We start from the raw sequence: 19,074 nt of genomic DNA on the forward strand, positions 1-19,074 counted from the left end.
ACTCCAAGCACTCCCAGAAACAAACATAAAGAACAGAGAACTAACCTCTTCCTTATCATACACCCAACCAAATGAAAGTTTCTCCAAGGCAGTGTTCTTCAGCCTTTCAATACTAGCAGGCTGGCACCTGTCCTGCATAATGGTCTACAACCCAATCAACAGTTATAGCCAAAGAAACAGTTCAGGTATAAAACAGTTTGTTTTTGTTTTTTTTTTGTTTGTTTATTTTTTTGGTTTTTCGGGCCACACCCGTTTGATGCTCAGGGGTTACTCCTGGCTAAGTGCTCAAAAATCACCCCTGGCTAGGGGGGACCATATGGGACGCTGGGGGATCAAACCGAGGTCCTTCCTTGGCTAGCATTTGCAAGGCAGACACACCTTACCTCTAGCGCCACCTCACCGGCCCCATAAAAGTTTTTATACCTGTGGACTGGCACTTGTTAAAGAATGATGCTCTAAGATCCACACCATTATTTTAGACTTCTCAACTACCCTCACATATAAAGGGGATCTCTACAAATAAACATATCCAATATTTAACCCTATTAGCAAATAATTGTTTATCGATTTATAGGCTCGCAAGCAAAATCATTTTATAGTCCATGAAGGTTAAGTCATAGACAAATTAGAAGCAGAATCCATGTCTGCCCAACCACTTTCTATGGTGTGGCTTTCTCTTTAATCCTAAGAGTGCCCTTCTGTATGAAGAATACTTTAGTTTTTCATTCAAAATTAAGAGGCCTCACCACCATGATCTTAAAAGAAAACAGAGTATCTCCCAAGAACACAAAAACAATCTTTCAAAAGGACACACTATTTTATTCACTGCAGCACAATAACTTAGCACAATAACCAGGATATGAAATTAATCCAGGTGTTCAAGGACATCTCCGTTAAGAAGATGGCACACGGGCCCGGAGAGATAGCACAGCGGTGTTTGCCTTGCAAGCAGCCGATCCAGGACCAAAGGTGGTTGGTTCGAATCCTGGTGTCCCATATGGTCCCTCGTGCCTGCCAGGAGCTATTTCTGAGCAGACAGCCAGGAGTAACCCCTGAGCATCGACGGGTGTGGCCCAAAAACCAAAAAAAAAAAAGAAGAAGAAGATGGCACACGCGTGCACGCACACACAATGGGATACTATGTAATTGCAAGAAATAATAAAACTCATGTAATTCACTTCAACTTGAAGAGGGGACATTATGTTAAATAAATGAAAAGAGGGCCAGAGAGATAGCATGGAGGTTAAGTGTTTGCCTTTTGACCCAAAAAACCAAAAAAATAAAAAATATATGAAAAGGAAGACAAACACTAGATAATCTCACTTATCTGTGTGCAAAATAATAAGACAAGGGAATGCAATGCAAGGGAATCAATGGGTGGAATATCTTGACCCTAGATGAGAGAAATGACAAAAAAAAAAATGGGGGGCGGGGTGAAGGAGAGAGAGGGAGGAAGGGGAGAAAGACAGAGACTGACAGGAGGCAAAGGGCAAAAGTTAGGGGCCTCGGCACACTGGTGGTGTAAATGTATGGTAAAGGTAGATATCTAGGGCCCAGAGAGATAGCACAGTAGCATTTGCCTTGCAAGCAAGCAGCCGATCCAGGATCAAAGGTCGTTGGTTCGAATCCCGGTGTCTCTTATGGTCCCCCGTACCTGCCAGGAGCTATTTCTGAGCAGACAGCCAGGAGTAACCCCTGAGCACCGCCGGGTGTGGCCCCCCCAAAAAAAAAAAAAAGTAGATATCTAAACCACAGAACCAACAACACTGCAAGCATGAGACCCAAACTACAACAGTCAAACTTAAAAATGTATCTATGAGGAAAGAAGGTTAGGGGTTGTGAGAAAATCAGGGGACATTGGTGGAGGGAAGGTGACAACTGGGGGTGGGGTGGGAGAAAGCCTGATGTTAGAACATTATGTTCTAAAAACTTTACTATAAATAACTATGGAAATTATGGGCCTCAATTAAAAAAAAGAAAATAGAGTTTAATTCCTTAAAGACATTTCTTTTTCTTTTTTTTTTTTTTTTTTTGGTTTTTGGGCCACACCCGTTTGATGCTCAGGGGTTACTCCTGGCTATGTGCTCAGAAATCGCCCCTGGCTTGGGGGGACCATATGGGACGCCGGGGGATCGAACCGAGGTCCTTCCTTGGCTAGCGCTTGCAAGGCAGACACCTTACCTCCAGCGCCACCTACCCGGCCCTTAAAGACATTTCAATCCATGGAAGAATAGTAAGAAATCTAAAATAACATTCAAATCCTTTTAAATCTACTAATTCTATTTTGTAAAACTCATTCTCTGTTTGCTGGTTTCTCCAATACCTTATCCTGCTAGGTAAATTTCCTTTCTTTACCACCCCAAAGACATGCTAGAAGCCATTCATCAAAAACACACAAGTGCGGTTAATCAATTTTTCAAAAGACCAGAAGTTACACCACAGGCAGCAAAACACTTTCAGAGGGCAATCCAAAAGGGCAGAGTATCAGTGAAACAACTTAATACACATGCAGAGGTCCTAAGATATTTAGGATCAGGTACTGAGATCCACAGCTCTAATGTATTCCAAAGAATTTTATAACTTCGCATCTTATTATAGTTATTCAGAATAAATGTACATGTGTGCATGGAACATGTATTCCTTTTAAGGGAAAATATTTAAAGTGGGATTTCTGTCTCTGAAAAAAAAAATGCCTTTTTATAGCCTAAATGGAAATTCTTAAGAATTTTATACACATTGAAAATCAAAATGATAAAAACAGGCCAGAGCGACAGTACAGTGGGTAAGGCACTTGCCTTGTACATGCTGACTCAGATCCAATCACCATCCCATATATAGTTCCCAAGCCCTGCCAGAAGAAATCCCTGAGGGCAGAGCCAGAAGACCTAAGCATCACCAAGTGTGGCACGCCCCCCCCCAAAAAAAAGAGCAATAATAGTGAAATTAAACAAGTAATGAATTTAAATCTAAAATCTGTAACAAACGATAGAATATGTGTACACTAAATAATAACACTTAAAAAAGGTCAGAAGATTGGGCTGGAGAGAGACAGTAGTGAAGGGACACTTCTCGCACCTACTGTATGGACAACATGACTTGATACGATCACAGATATATGGTGTTCTGACTACTGCCAGGAGTGACCCTTCAGTACAGTAACTAGTTAGAAGTAGCCACCAAGCACTGGCAATTGTAGTCCCAAAAATCCTACCACCTTCCCCTAAAAAGTGAGGAGGAACCCAAGAGAGCTCAGTGGTAGAACTTATACCTTGCAAACATGAGGTTGCAAAGTTAATCACCAGCACCACCACATATGCCATGTTCCAGTAGCCATTTTTTTAGGGATGCACAGCCAAGTGTGTGCAACTAAAATATGACTTGTTTTTGTTTTGGGGTCTTACCCAGTAGCGCTCAGGGGTTACTCCTGGCTCTACACTCACAAATCGCTCCTGGCAGGGTTGGGTGACCATAGGGGATGCCAGGATTTGAATCACTGTCCTTCTGCATGCAAGGCAAAACACCCTGCCTCCATGCTATCTCTCCAGCCCCAAATATGACTTTTTTTTTTTTTTTTTGGTTTTTGGTTTTTGGGTCACACTCGGCAGCACTCAGGGATTACTCCTGGCTCTATGCTCAGAAATCACTCCTGGCAGGCTCAGGGTACCATATGGTATACCGGAATTCGAACCACCAACCTTCTGCATGTGAGGCAAACGCCTTACCTCCATGCTATCTCCCCGGCCCCAAATATGACTTCTTAACCAAAGTTAAGAACACAAATGTCTGGGCCCGGAGAAATAGCACAGCGGCGTTTGCCTTGCAAGCAGCCGATCCAGGACCAAAGGTGGTTGGTTCGAATCCCAGTGTCCCATATGGTCCCCCGTGCCTGCCAGGAGCTATTTCTGAGCAGACAGCCAGGAGTAACCCGAGCACTGCCGGGTGTGGCCCAACCACCCCCCAAAAAAAATTATGGGTCAAAAGTAACAGTAGAGCTGGTAAGGCATTTGCCTTATATGCAGCTGACTGGGACTCAATCCCTGGCACCCTATATGGCACCCTAAACCCTGCCAGGAGTGAGCCCTGAAATAATCCCTGAGTAACACCAGGTGTAACTCCAACAAAAACTAACACCTTAAACAATTCTGCATGAAATTCTATCACTAAATGTATTTAAATCATGGCGCCTCAAATCAAATTATAAAAATGTTAATAAAAATTAAAATTATGGTGCTCGCTTCAGCAGCACATATACTAAAAGTGGAACGATACAGAGATTAGTATGGCCCCTGCACACGGATGACACGCAAATCCGTGAAGCGTTCCATATTTTAAAAAAAATTAAAATTGGGGCCCGAAGAGATAGCACAGCGGTGTTTGCCTTGCAAGCAGCCGATCCAAGACCAAAGGTGGTTGGTTCGAATCCCGGTGTCCCATATGGTCCCCCGTGCCTGCCAGGAGCTATTTCTGAGCAGACAGCCAGGAGTAACCCCTGAGCACTGCCGGGTGTGGCCCAAAAACCACAAAAAAAAAAAGAAAGTGGCAAGAACAAAAAGAAATTACATACAAAGCAGCATCCTTAAGATTTACAGTAGGGGGCCGGAGAGATAGCACAGCAGCATTTGCCTTGCAAATGGTCGATCCAGGACCAAAGGTGGTTGGTTCGAATCCCGGTGTCCCATATGGTCCCCCGTGCCTGCCAGGAGCTATTTCTGAGCAGACAGCCAGGAGTAACCCCTGAGCACCGCTGGGTGTGGCCCAAAAACCAAAAAAAAAAAAAATTAGAATTATGGTGTATACATATATAAAATATTGTATTTCATTATTACTCCATTTTGGAATTAAAATTTGTTTCATTATCCCACACACCTCCGTTCAGTGTTGCAGTTGCAGGGGTCACAACACTTGGCAGTGGTACGCACTAGGAGCCATGCACCTGGCAGGAGTACTAATACTCATTTGGCTGTGGTACACCAGAGATTTCAAATTTGGTTGCAGCATCAAGGGTATCACATTCTGTATCAGGCAGTGCCAAGGATCATACAGACTACTCTTCCAGCTCTGGTTTCTGAGGCCTCCAGTACAGGAATGCCAATAAGGCCAAGTTTCTTTAGTGTTTTATTAATCTCCTTGTGATGCTAGGGAATAATTTGCAGATAGATTATGAGGTGAAAAAATTCTAAGAAAGGTATTTTCACCAATGGAAGTTAATTCCTTCATTAATTCTAATATTAAAGGCCAGGTGCATGCCTTGCATACACAAAAACCGCTAGTTTAATCCCAGCTCTGCATGCCCTCTCCCACCAAGCACTACAGGATGTAGCCATGGTGACAACAAGCACCATTGGGCATGGTCTTGATGGTTTCTGATACTACTAGATTCAAGCCCAGCATCACTTGAACCTTCTGGCCCACTTGGCAGAATATCACCAGAAATGGCCATCAAATCTTTAAGGGCTGCTTGGGAGGCCCACAAAAGAAAAGGGGAAGGGCCAGAACAATTGTACAGCAGATAGGACAATTGTTTTGCACATAGTGACATGGGTTCGATTCCCAGTGTCCCAACTGGTCTCCTGAGCCTGCCATGAGTGACTCCAGAGTACAGAGCCAGGAATAATACCCAGTAGCCCAAATAAACAGAAAAGGGGGCCCACAAAAAATCCCCATTCATTTTTTAAGTAAGTTTCTGGTTAAAATTCAGTTTATATTTTCTAAAGGTCACAATTTCATCTGGTAACATATAATTATAATTCTAGCCACGTGAATTATTCTCATTATAGAGTATCACTAGAAATTGTCTAATAAAAGAAAAGGAAATTCATGCAGAGGACATATTTTGCTTATTTACAGTAAGTATTTGATATTCAGAACCAATTTATTCCAAGCACAGGTGCAGCAACCACCTAAGAATTTCATGCTACTTACTGGGATTTCAGAAGCAGCAGACTGAGAAGAAGTCTATTGAATTACACAACAAAAATATTTTTAAGTTCTCATGCATTCAACTTGAACACATTTATAAATTGCCTAAGAAACATCAAAGAAACATACCTGGATAGAGTAAAAGTATAATTTGAAAAGAGCACAGAACAAAAGCAACTTAAATCTTAAATTCAACTAATCAACTACTACAGAGGTTCATTACCCCCAGGAACTGGAAAAAATATATCTATTGAATATGTGTAGATTAAAATAATAATGGTTATAGTATCTAAATATGCTACATTTTACTCAATTTTACTCAATGTGCTGTGAAATTAAAAGTGAATACATGGCATCAGGTAGTTATTTAAAACTTGATGGTAAATCTTTCCCTAACATGCTTACATGATGATTTGAAAGCAGGTAAGATGATGCAAACTGGGGCATGTCTCAAAATATACTAGCACAAATTGTCTTTAAAGTACATTTGATTTAGATACAAAAATAACCTTTAAAGGATGCTTCTTTTTTTTTTTTTTTTTTTTTTTTTTTTTTTTTTTTTTTTTTTTTTGGTTTTTGGGTCACACCAGGCAGTGCTCAGGGGTTATTCCTGGCTCCAGGCTCAGAAATTGCTCCTGGCAGGCACAGGGGACCATATGGGACGCCGGGATTCGAACCGATGACCTCCTGCATGAAAGGCAAACGCTTTACCTCCATGCTATCTCTCCGGCCCCTAAAGGATGCTTCTTGTAATTTCTTGCAATATTTATTTGCTGTAGGAGGGGGAAAAGGGGGCAGGAAAAATGAAGGGGCAAATCAGTGACTCTGGTCTCCCCCCTACAAAACCTTGTGAAGGAAGAGCCATTATTTCTTACAATAACCACAGATTTTCGGAACTTAAGTACAGAGGTACAATTTATTTATATGGAGAAATCCCAATCTCTCTCAATCTGAAATGTTTGTAAAGTCATTACAATGTCAAAATACTTTCACACCATCATTTTTCTGTGCAAAACCTTTACCTTTTTTTTTTTTTTTTTTTTTTTTGGTTTTTGGGCCACACCCATTTGACGCTCAGGAGTTACTCCTGACTATGCGCTCAGAAATCGCCCCTGGCTTGGGGGGACCATATGGGACGCCAGGGGATCGATCCATCCTACACTAGGCTAGCACTTGCAAGGCAGACATCTTCATTCAAATTCTGTGCCTTAGGGGATTACAATGCAGAGAAACACTTTTAGGCAAGAACATGAATTCAAAATAAGGATGGAGATTAAAGTGTTCAGAAACACCACATCTTAATCACCATGGCTAACCAACTGTTACTGGAAACATACTTAGAAACCATGACCAAAGGCCTTTTCACGTAAAAATTATTTTAAAATAAATATTATAACCAAAAGTAAAAATAGTCTAAATTAAATCCAATTCACTTCATATTTACTAATGACCATGGTACCAGAAGATTGTCTAGATTATGAGCATACAGTGGGGGAAAAAATTACAACATATTTACTAAATGTAAAAGTGTTCAAGATAGAGAAGCCTGGACCAGAACTATAGTGCAGCAGTAAGGTGTATTCCTTGCACGCAAATGACCCAGGATGGACCCTGGTTCAAACCATCCCTGGTATCCCAATGGTCCCCCAAGCCTGCCAGGAGTGACTTCTGAGCACAACGCCAGGAGTAACCTCTGAGCGCTGCCAGCTGTGGCCCCAAAACAAAACAAAAAGACATAGAAGCCAAAGAAAAGTTTAATAAACTACTATTAAAGGAAAAAACTGGGACAACCCCCCACAAAAAAAAGAGCTTCACAGAAGTTATTCATTTAGATGAGGAGAAATTCCCTGAGAAAGAGAAACGAAAAATAACCCAGAAGTAAGACAATATGACTGTACAGTCCAAGGAAGGTAGATTAACTAATACTATGGTGAAAAGGGAAAAGGAGGAAAAACAGGCAGAAATTCTGGCAGAAACCAAAGATCACACAAGTTAGCCTGTTATTAATCTAAGTAATTAATTTCATCTTAAAAGTAGAAAAGAGGGCCGGAGCGGTGGTGCAAGCGGTAGGGCATTTGCCTTGCAAGCTGCTGACCTAGGATACCATGGCTCGATCCCCTAGTGTCCCATATGGTCCCCCAAGCCAGGAGCGATTTGTGAGTGCATAGCCAGGAGTAAGCCCTGAGCGTCACAAGGTGTGGCCCAAAATCCAATAAAATTTAAAAAATTAAAAAATATTAAAAGTAGAAAAGAAATGCTGAAGGGCTTTGGTGAAAGTATGATCAAATTCAAGCCCTTTCCAATAGGCTTTATTTTCAAACAGACCTAAAAGATAAGTTTATGAAACACTTGGCCACAGATCAGTAAACTCAGAAGAGAGAAGTATAAGGAAAATACAATGATTTAAGAAGCTTTATTACACTTACATGATTTAATTACAATTCTGATTCTAATTAGACTTTTGTTTTTGGGTCACACACAATTACGCTCAGAAATCACTCCTGGCAGGCTTGGGGGACCATATGGAATCAAACAAATCAGAGATCAAACCTAGATCAGCCGTATGCAAGGCAAACAAACGCCCTACCCACAGTGCTATCACTCTGGCTCCTAAATACAATTTTTAACTGGGAATTTCTAATTATTAGTTATTTATTTCATAGCAACTGGTGGAGAATTTATAAAATTTTTATAAGAGGTTTCAACCTGTAATCTATCCAATTACAAAGAGGATCTTCTGAAAAGTTATGTATAATATAAAAATATAGCATGCCACTTTCCTTGATGGGTTCTGGTATTTTTTCCTGATTTTTTTTTTATTGATGGATATAAAACAAAGTTATGTTTGTTGGGCAAATCTAACACCTAGATAAAAATCTAAATAGGGGCCAGAGATAGCACAGCGGTAAGGCGTTTTGCCTTGCACACAGCTGACCCAGGGCAACCTGGGTTCTATTCCCAGCATTCCATATGGTCCCCCAAGCCTGCCAGGAGTGATTTCTGAGCGTGGAGCCAGGAGTAACCCCTGATGCCACTGGGTGTGCCACCCCCAAATCTAAATTAGGCATAAAGAAAATGGCAGCCATCTTTTGACAAAGAACAGAATGTTCTTCAGTAACTTTGGACTACTAAGTAAAATGAACTTGACAGATTTCAAAGAACTCTAAAATGAATCCAAAAATGTAAAATCTGGTGCTAGACAGAAATAACAGAGGAACTAAGGGGTTTGCCTGACATGAAGCCAGCCCTGCTTCAATCCCCAGCACCAAATAATCTATACAACACTAACAGGGTTAGGCTCCAAGAATGTCCAGTTATGGTCCAAACCTGATCCTTCCCAAATGTAACATGAAATTTGAAAGGCTAGTTATTTTACATGATCTCTTAAAAATATCATTAATAGGGCCCGGAGAGATAGCACAGCGGCATTTGCCTTGCAAGCAGCCGATCCAGGACCAAAGGTGGTTGGTTCAAATCCCGGTGTCCCATATGGTCCCCCATGCCTGCCAGGAGCTATTTCTGAGCAGACAGCCAGGAGTAACCCCTGAGCACCGCTGGGTGTGGCCCAAAAACCAAAAAAAAAAAAAAAAAAACATTAATGCACTTCTACATGGTAGAACCAATGTGCAAAAAAAAGTCACAATAATGACAAGTGTAAAAGGCATTTATTAGGTGAAGTACATGAACTTTTGAGCTTTTGTCATTTCAATAAAAATTATCAACAGTAGCTATGCATTGAAGAAACCCATACTGAGAGAACCTTCATAATTGAAAGGATATATGAACCTTTTAGAACTAAAGAGCCTTTCTTTTCTTCAGTAATATATACTCCATTATGTAAATAAATATTGCACTTAACATCTATACTTAAAAATGAAAAGTCTCCACTGAGTTCAAAGAAAATTCATGATTTGAAATTATGGTTCTGGGGGCCAGAGAGATATAAAGGAGGCAAGGCATTTGCCTTTCATGTAGAAGGTCATCGGTTCGCCCCCGTGCCTGCCAGGAGCAATTTCTGAGCATGAAGCCAGGAGTAACCCCTGAGCACTGCCGGGTGTGACCCAAAAACCACAAAAAAAAAAAAAAAAAATTATGGTTCTGGAAATTATTTCAAGGAAGGTAGCTGATAATGACTAAAAGATTGAGGAATAAAAATACACAAAACTGGGCCCGAAGAGATAGCACGGTGGTGTTTGCCTTGCAAGCAGCTGATCCAGGACCAAAGGTAGTTGGTTCAAATCCCGGTGTCCCATATGGTCCCCAGTGCCTGCCAAGAGCTATTTCTGAGTAGACAACCAGGAGTAACCCCTGAGCACCGCCGGATGTGGCCCAAAAACCAAAAAACAAAACAAAACAAAACAAAAAAAACACACAAAACCTTGGGGCCGGAGAGATAGCATGGAGGTAAGGTGTTTGCCTTTCATGCAGAAGGTCCGTGGTTCAAATCCCGGCGTCCCATATGGTCCCCCGTGCCTGCCAGGAGCGATTTCTGAGCATAGAGCCAGGAGTAACCCCTGAGCACTGCCGGGTGTGACCCAAAAAAAAACAAAAAAAAAAAAAAAAAAAAACACACACAAAACCTCTACACCCTTAAATCTTAACGATACAACTTTACCTAGAGCAAATCAATGTTACTAAAAGACACTTCCACTGACAACTACATGTTATCACTTTAAATCAGGCATAAGAGGTATTGCCTAGCCTAGTATCTTCTGCATGTTAAATTAAGAAGTGTGTACAATATTTTCACTCAACTCTGTATAATATCCCTTTACTCAGAAACATTAACAAGCTTTTCAACTACCTCTCTCAATTCACTTACATTAACAAGAGACTCCTTGAACTTGATGTGAAGTCTGTAATTAGAAAGGGCAATGATGGCATCCTCAGCACGGCCCACATACTCTGTGCTTTCTCCATGGAGCTCAGGGAAAGGAACCTTCAAAATGGAAGAAGAAACCCTTTAGAGCTCTAAAGCAGTTAAACAAAATCTTCATATGCTTCTAATTCAAGTAAAACATCATACATAAATGGATAACAGACCTAACGAAGAAGGATTCAAAATATCTACTTATTCTATACTATTTTAGTGCCGACAAAAATATGATAATATGAAACAGTCTGACTTCAGTACATAAATCTTTATAAAAGAAGAGATTTTCCATCTTGCACTCCCAATAAGCATATGGTTTGAAATCCATTAGCTCTACTACACTGTCATTCTGAAGTCAAATATTGATTTTATATTCAAAACTGGCTTGTAATTACCTGAAGATTATCATCCTCTCGAATCAGCTGCTTTCTGGGAAAGATCTGATTAGCCTGAATGCATTCCAGGCTGTGTCGAGTCTCTTCATCCTGGAAAAACCCAAAAACTTAAAATAATTTCAAAAACTTCAAGTCATTTTTAACTGACTTTTACACCATGTCTAGCAGAATAACCAGAATGAGGTTCTAAATATCAAAGTGAATAAACAGAAAATAAAAAATCATATGGTTGTGGGCCAGTACTCAGAGGACTATGTATCAGCAGGAATTAAACCTGGGTCTGCCATAGGCAAAGCACAGACACTAATCCTGTGAGCTATCTCACTCACTGCTCCCATAAAATACTGACTCCCCAAGGTGTTTTTCTGCTTAGAATCCAAATGATTAGGCCTCTCTAGTCAAGTAACATACAGATTGGTCCTCATTCACTAAAAAGCACTAATAAAAGTATTAGTGAATTACTTGCAAGAAAAAAAACTTATAGTAGTGTTTTTGTCTTTAATTTATCATATTAATTTTTTATGAATAATTACTTAGGAATGAAATGAAATTCTAATTGAAATTTGTTTCAAAAGTGGATTTTAAAAGTGTTTCAAAAGTGTACAGTGGTTGGGGCCAGAGAGATAAGCAAAGCGGTATGGTGTTTGTCTTAGACATAGAAGGACAGTGGTTCGAATCCCGGCGTCCCATATGGTCCCCCGAGCCCGCCAGGAGCAATTTCTGAGCATAGAGCCAGGAGTAACCCCTGAGCGCTGCTGGGTGTGACCCAAAAACCAAAACAAAACAAACCAAAACAAAAAAAAATAGTGTACAATGGTTAAGGTGCTTGCTTACAATGTAACCAACTCTAGTTCCATCCCTGGAGTCACATGGTCTCCCAAACACCACTGTACACGAAGTACAAAGCTTAGAGAAGCCCTGATCACCACCAACTGTGACTCCAAAACAAAAATATATTCAGGGCCATAGTAATAATACACCAGGTAGGGCACTTGCCTTGCATGATCCCCCGTATACCAAATAGTCCTGAGTCCCACCTGGAGTGATCCCAGCACAGAGCCAGGAGTAAGCCCTGAGCACTACTGACTATAGCCCCAAAACTATATTTTTAATTGAAATTCTCAAAGTGACATGTGAGCCACAATCACTGGTTTATTCTACATCATATGACAAAATATTTACTATCAAAGCACTCAAAAGCAGCAGCAACCACCTGAGGATATAGTTCAACAATAGTGCCAAGCATGTGTGAGACCCAAGATCTGATCCTGAGCACTAGGAAAAAAATAATAAAAAAAGAGGAAGAGGAGGAAGAGGGGTTAAAAGTAAAGTACAGGGGCCGGAGAGATAGCATGGAGGTAAGGCGTTTGCCTTTCATGCAGGAGGTGATCGGTTCGGATCCCGGCGCCCCATATGGTCCCCCGTGCCTGCCAGGAGCAATTTCTGAGTCTGGAGCCAGGAATAACCCCTGAGCACTGCCGGGTGTGACCCACAAAAAAAAAAAAAGAGAGAAAAAGTAAAGTACAATAGTTAAGCCACATGCAATTTACTGAACCAGCCACTTTTATTCATTGAGCACTTATTTTTTTCTTCACTGAAAGAACAAAGGACAAATTATGACAATTCAGGTGAATTTCCCTCTAAATGACATCAGTTGCCAAAAAGAAGGCTTTTATGTAAAATTAGAATTTTTTTGAAAACCTACGTTCAACATAGACTTCACAACTCCCAGGTATTAATACACCCATGATGAGATCAGTGGTCATACTACCAAATGTAATCTCTTTTCCAGCGGTGAATTTTTGGGCCACATCTGGCAGTGTCCAGTGAACCATATATGATTCTGGAATAGTACTAGGTTCAGCTACATGCACGGTAAACATCATAACATCTGCACATCACAGGCAAGCATAACATCTCTCCAACACCTCTAAGTACAAATTGTAAAAGACATTAGTAAAAAGGTTGGAAAAATAGTTTAATGGGAAAGACACTTGCGTTGTACACTGTCAACCTGGGTATGATCCAAGAACTGTCAGCAATGATCTCAGAGCATAGCCCAAAAACAAAAAGAGAAAAGGGATCGGACTGATAGCATGTGGGTAAGACACTTGTAAGAGGCTGACCCAAGTTCAATTCGTGGCATCCCATATGGTCCTCCCTCAATCTGACCAGGAGTGGTCCTGAGCCAAGAATAACCCCTGAGCATTGCTGAGTATGGCACAAGTCCTCCCCCCATCAAAAGGAAGGAAAAAGAAACAATTTAGTAAGGTATGCCAGTATTTGGAATATCGGCATTACTGAAATAACCACTATTTGTGACTAATGCTGTGATGTTTAAAAAAAAAAAAAAAGCATACACAGTTAAAAGAGCCATATAAAATGTAGATCTATGCTTTAGTTTTGGAGTCATGATTGGTGATGCTTCAAATTTACTCCTGAATCTCATCAGAAACCACTCACTCCTGGCGGGCTCTCAGGATTATAGTATTGGGGATTGAACCCAGCCTGAAAATTTGCAAGGAAATGTCCTACCCACTGTACTATCTCTGACCCCCAGACCAATGGTGTTTAATAATCCCAAGAGTCCACTGATAAGGTTTTTAAATCCACATTGCAACTAAATCTCGGGGAAGGCGATAATTCCCAGTGTTTTTTGGTCAACCTAGCTGGTGGTTTAGTGCAATAATCCAAAAATGCTTTGCAGCAATCCAAAGAGGCTTTGCAGCTCGAGTGCTACAGTGTGGAAGGCCATCAGGGCCACCTGGTGGTGCTAGAGAGCCTCGAAGGCTACACCTGGCTTATGCTCACATGGTGGCAGGAAATCAAACCTGGGTGAAGCACATGCACCCTAACTCCTGGACTATCTCCCAGCCCTTGCAATTAATCTTTAAAAAAAAAAATTACGGTACTAAATTATTGAGTTTTAGTTTAGTATAAAGGAAGACTAGAATTGTCTTTAAAATATATATGTATATATATTAATTATAATACTCTTCCCTGGGCCTGCTCAGTATTAAAGGTCTTATATGTGTGAGGCTCTAGGTTTGATCTATGTCAGTACATTAATAATAAAATAAAGCCTATTTTAATATTAATAATAAAGTATGTGTCTTGCATGTAGTCAAGGATTCAATCCACAGTATTTTAAAAAAATCAATAAATGTTTAACATCTATGTACATACATATAAAATCTTCAACATAAATTTCCTATAAAACTTCAGAGATGGGGCCAAAGTGGTGGTGCGAAGCTAAGGTGTTTGCCTTGCAGCACTAGCCTAGGATAGACTGTGGTTTGCTCTCCCGGCATCCCGTATGGTCCCCCAAGCCAGGAACCATTTCTGAGCACATAGCCAGGAGTAACCCGAGCATCACCAGGTATGAACACACCCCCCCCAAATAAAATAAAAAAAAAAACTTCAGAGAGGTTTTTCTCACAAGTTCTGGCATTTAAGGGCAGAAGCAATAAGTTAAAGCAACTAAGGCACTTGCCTTATATTTGACTGACTCAGGTTTATCTTCAGCATACCACCATATGAACACAGACAAAAGTGATCACTGAGCAGTAATGAGTAAACCATGAGTACCATTAGGTATGGCCCAAGAAACAAAAAATTAAAAGCACCAAAACAAAACATATGATCGCATTTAATCCCTGAGGGTCCTAAGACAAACTGCTCATTACATTCTAGCAAAATGACGAATTAAAAATATTATTACTACTACAAAATGAAGGTAACTATAAAATATTACAGATTCTAACTAAGTATTACATTATGTATTAGGTACAAAAAGAAACCAATGTTGAGATGGCTATAGGAGTTAGAAGGAAACAAAAAGGAAAGGACAAATACATAGATGTCTTAGCCTGCTGAGTTTTGTAAACAAATTTCTCTGAAGCTATAAGCAGTTTATTACTACAAACATTATGGAATTTGGTGTTTCTTTACCTCCATCAGTTCAAAGTCGGTGCAGTTAGCTATAAAATCTTGAAAAGGAATCAGTCACCAAAGTTCTACACTAGTTTCTGACACTGGTTAAACTATTCAACTGAGAGAGGTGAGTTTATACCAGAGGGAAAATCAACACCAGGGATAAATATTTAAAGACCACATGGAAGTTAACAGACAGCTCCCCAGTCAAAATATTTATTAACTAAATTCATGTAGAGTGCTCCAGGATGAAAAAAAAAAAAAAGAAAAAACCTGGCCGGCGAGGTGGCACTAGAGGTAATGTGTCTGCCTTGCAATCGTTAGCCAAGGAAGGACCAAGGTTTGATCCCCTGGCGTCCCATATGGTCCCCCCAAGCCAGGGGCAATTTCTGAGCCTTAGCCAGGAGTAACCCCTGAGCATCAAATGGATGTGGCCCAAAAAAACGAAAAAAAAAAAAAGAAAAAAAAAGAAAAAAACCTGATCAACTACTAATTGTAAATAGTGTGTAAAAACAGTTTGCAAAATTAAACAATAAAAGTAACACTCCCACAATCAATTCTAAAAAAAAATCTCATTCTGAAGACTGAAAACTTCAAAAATACAATTCCACTTGGTATATAATTGGGATCTGTTTCTAAAACATGTTAAAAGAGGAGGGTGAGGAAATCAGAAATAAGAGTGGCCATAAATTATTGCTGCAGCTAAGTGATACATATAAGAGGGTTCATTACATATGTATTTGGGTGGGTAGATGTTAGGCCACAGCCAGCAGTGTTCAGGGATCACTCCTTGAAGGGTTCAGGAGACTCTGGAGTGCTGGGGATCAAATCCAGGTAAGCCTATGGCAAGACAAGCATTTAAATCCACTGTACTATCTCTCTGGCCCTATATAATTCTTTTTTGAGACTCCATATGGAAATAGTTTCCCAATTTTTGACCTTCCAAAAATGACAATTTTCAATCTCATGTACAATCCTATAGGTTTACAATACATAGAAGTTTGGGCTCGGGAGAGATAGCACAGCGGTGTTTGCCTTGCAAGCAGCCAATCCAGGACCAAAGGTGGTTGGTTCAAATCCCGGTGTCCCATATGGTCCCCCATGCCTGCCAGGAGCTATTTCTGAGCAGACAGCCAGGAGTTACCCCTGAGCAATGCCGGGTGTGGCCCAAAAACCAAAAAAAAAAAAAAAAAAAGAAGTTTACAATACAGGGGCCGGAGAGATAGTACAGCGATAGGGTGTTTGCCTTAGATACAGAAGAACGGTGGTTCGAATCCCGGCATCCCATATGGTCCCCCGAGGCTGCGTAGAGCCAGGAGGAACCCTCGCTGCCGGGTGTGACCCTCACCCCCCAAAAAAGTTTACAAAACATAAAATCCTATAGATTACCAATACATAAAAGTACTCCAATTAGAGTACATACATTGAAAAAAATATATAAAACATAGATATAAAATGGAAAGAAATACAGTAATGAATTTTGGTGGTGGAAATAAATATTGGTAAAAACATATTTAGGCTTCCCTATAAAAAATAAAAAAGCATGATTTCTGCTTCCCAACAACTGCATACAGAAGCATCGGGAGTGTACAAGGATTTTGGAGATCTCCCAGTCATACTAGAAGAGGGCCATGTTATTGCTATGTGGTATACCAGTGGTATACCAGTGGTCGGCAACCTTTTTTTTTTTTTTCAACTGAGCCAAATCTCGCCAAAACTACGATTGAAATTTATTTTGAGAGCCACACAAGGCGCGCACTGACAGAGGCTAGGAGCAGAGTCCTGACTCCTGGAGCGGCTGCCCGGCACACAGAAGAGCCAAATTAAAAGTGTAAAGAGCTGCATGTGGCTCAAGAGCCACGGCTTGCCAACCACTGCTTAGAACAAAACATGTGCTCCAGTTTACTGAACCATCTCAAAGGCCCCTGAAAATACTTTTTCATTCATTAAAACTCTGTGAGAAAACCAAAATATAGATTCTACAAATAATATTAAAATTTCACTAGTGCATGGATACATCAGAGAGCTGTAGCGTCCAAACAAAAATTGGCCCAGCTTTAAAATATAAGCGTTACCTTTCTACTACTTTTCAATATCATGTTTCTGCACAAGTAGCTTTCCTGTTTTGTTTAACTTTACTTTTATAATGAATTTTCCACCCATGTTCTTAATGAAGCTTGAAATTAACATGGCCTTTTCAATACCTTCTTCAAGCACCAGCATAAAATAGTCTAAATCAAAAAAAAAAAAAAAAAAAATTAAAAGGGGCCGGCGAGGTGGCGCTAGAGGTAAGGTGTCTGCCTTGCAAGTGCTAGCCAAGGGAGGACTGGGGCGTCCCATAAGGTCCCAAGCCAGAGGCGATTTCTGAGCGCTTAGCCAGGAGTAACCCTTGAGCATCAAATGGGTGTGGCCCGAAAAACCAATAATAATAATAATAATAATAATAATAATAATAATAATAATAATAATAAAATAGGGGCCGGAGAGGTGGCGCTAAAGGTAAGGTGCCTGCCTTGCAAGGCTAGCATAGGACAGACCGAGCTTCGATCCCCCGGCGTTCCATATGGTTCCCCCCAAGCCAGGAGCGATTCCTGAGTGCATAGCCAGGAGTAACCAACCCCTGAGCATCAAATGGGTGTGGCCCAAAAACCAAAAAATTAAATAAATAAATAAATAAATAAATAAATAAAATAAATAAATAAATAAATAGTCTGATTCTAAGAAACATCACAAGGAAAAGCAGGACAATTATCACAGGGGACCATTTATTTTTTAAGTCTTCAACAAGCACTATTTACATACTCTCAGGAATTTTCCCTACCTAAATTAGACCCCAAAAGGCTCACTGGTCACTTAAATGTCTTTTTGTCAAAATGTAAATTTAAGGCTGCCTTCCCTTCATTTGGACAGAAATACTGCCTAAAAGAAAATGAGGACAACAGATTGTGCTTCTATTAAGAAAAGTAATTCATAAATGTGAAGAGAGACAGAAGAGAGTAAGATAAATAAAAGATAGAAAAAAATAATAAATAGGGGCCGGAGAGATAGCATGGAGTTATGAAGTTAGGACATTTGCCTTGCATGCAGAAGGTGGTTCGAATCCCAGCATCCCATATGGTCCCCTGAGCCTGCCAGGAGCGATTTCTGAGCATAGTGCCAGCAGTGCTGGGTGTGACACACACCCCCCCAAAAGAAATAAGGATCCTGGGGCCGGAGTGGTGCACAAGTGGCAGGGCGTTTGCCTTGCACGCACTGACCTAGGACAGACTGCGTGAGGTTCGATCCCCTGGCATCCCATATGGTCCCCCAAGCCAGGAGCTATTTCTGAGCGCAGGTGTAACCTCTAAGCATCACTGAGTGTGGCCCAAAAACCAAAAAAGAACAAAACAAAACAAAACAAAAAAGAAAACAATAATAAGGATCCAAAATCATTGTTTTGAATCTTGATTCCATTTACTATATCTCTAAAAAAAATTAGAAACAGCTAACATAAGGTTAAAGCTAACAGAAAGCAAATATGCTATTATTACAAGGCCAATAGAAAGATAAAATTTCAGAAAAAAAAATTATTTCTTTAAAAAAGACACTGTATTCACTAAAGTTCATGTAACTGTAATTTTCATGTAAATTTCATGTGATTTTCAAAACAAAATTTTCTTGTAACATCCTATACTTACCATGACAGAGGCCCAGATTCGGAGGAAAGATCCCCGTTCCTTCTTCAGTGTCTAGCAAAATTTTTCTTTGATGCCTGGATCTTTTAAGAGAAAAAAAGGGGGAAGGAAAATGGGAGATTACTAACAATAGTAGCAATCGTGTTCCCTCTATTTGGCCATACACTTATTGAAGAAAAAGCATACACATGAACTTGAAGACCTGACCAATGTTAGTTTAAAACTCTCACTCTCTTCTCTTCTCTTGTCTTCTCTTCTCTCTCTCCACTCTCTCCCTTCT

General features: G+C 40.3%; 1 protein-coding gene and 1 non-coding gene across 4 annotated transcripts in view; one reads left to right on the forward strand and one right to left on the reverse strand.

The window, feature by feature from the left end:
• The window catches only part of MTMR3 (myotubularin related protein 3), a 151,299-nt gene that overhangs the window by 54,121 nt on the left and 78,104 nt on the right, over positions 1-19,074 (reverse strand). For all 3 annotated transcript variants that reach the window (XM_049788766.1, XM_049788765.1, XM_049788764.1), the window contains 3 exons: positions 18,798-18,877; positions 11,188-11,277; positions 10,742-10,858 (listed from right to left, as the gene is read on the reverse strand). In XM_049788766.1, coding sequence (XP_049644723.1) covers positions 10,742-10,858; positions 11,188-11,277; positions 18,798-18,800 — 210 coding nt within the window. In that variant the 5' untranslated portion in view covers positions 18,801-18,877. The remainder of the gene's footprint in view (positions 1-10,741; positions 10,859-11,187; positions 11,278-18,797; positions 18,878-19,074) is intronic.
• LOC126031771 (U6 spliceosomal RNA) lies at positions 4,228-4,331 on the forward strand. Its single transcript, XR_007503600.1, has one exon. It is a non-coding gene; the product is annotated as a U6 spliceosomal RNA (small nuclear RNA).

This window comes from Suncus etruscus, chromosome 15 (assembly GCF_024139225.1).
Source record: "Suncus etruscus isolate mSunEtr1 chromosome 15, mSunEtr1.pri.cur, whole genome shotgun sequence".
NCBI lineage: Eukaryota > Metazoa > Chordata > Mammalia > Eulipotyphla > Soricidae > Suncus > Suncus etruscus.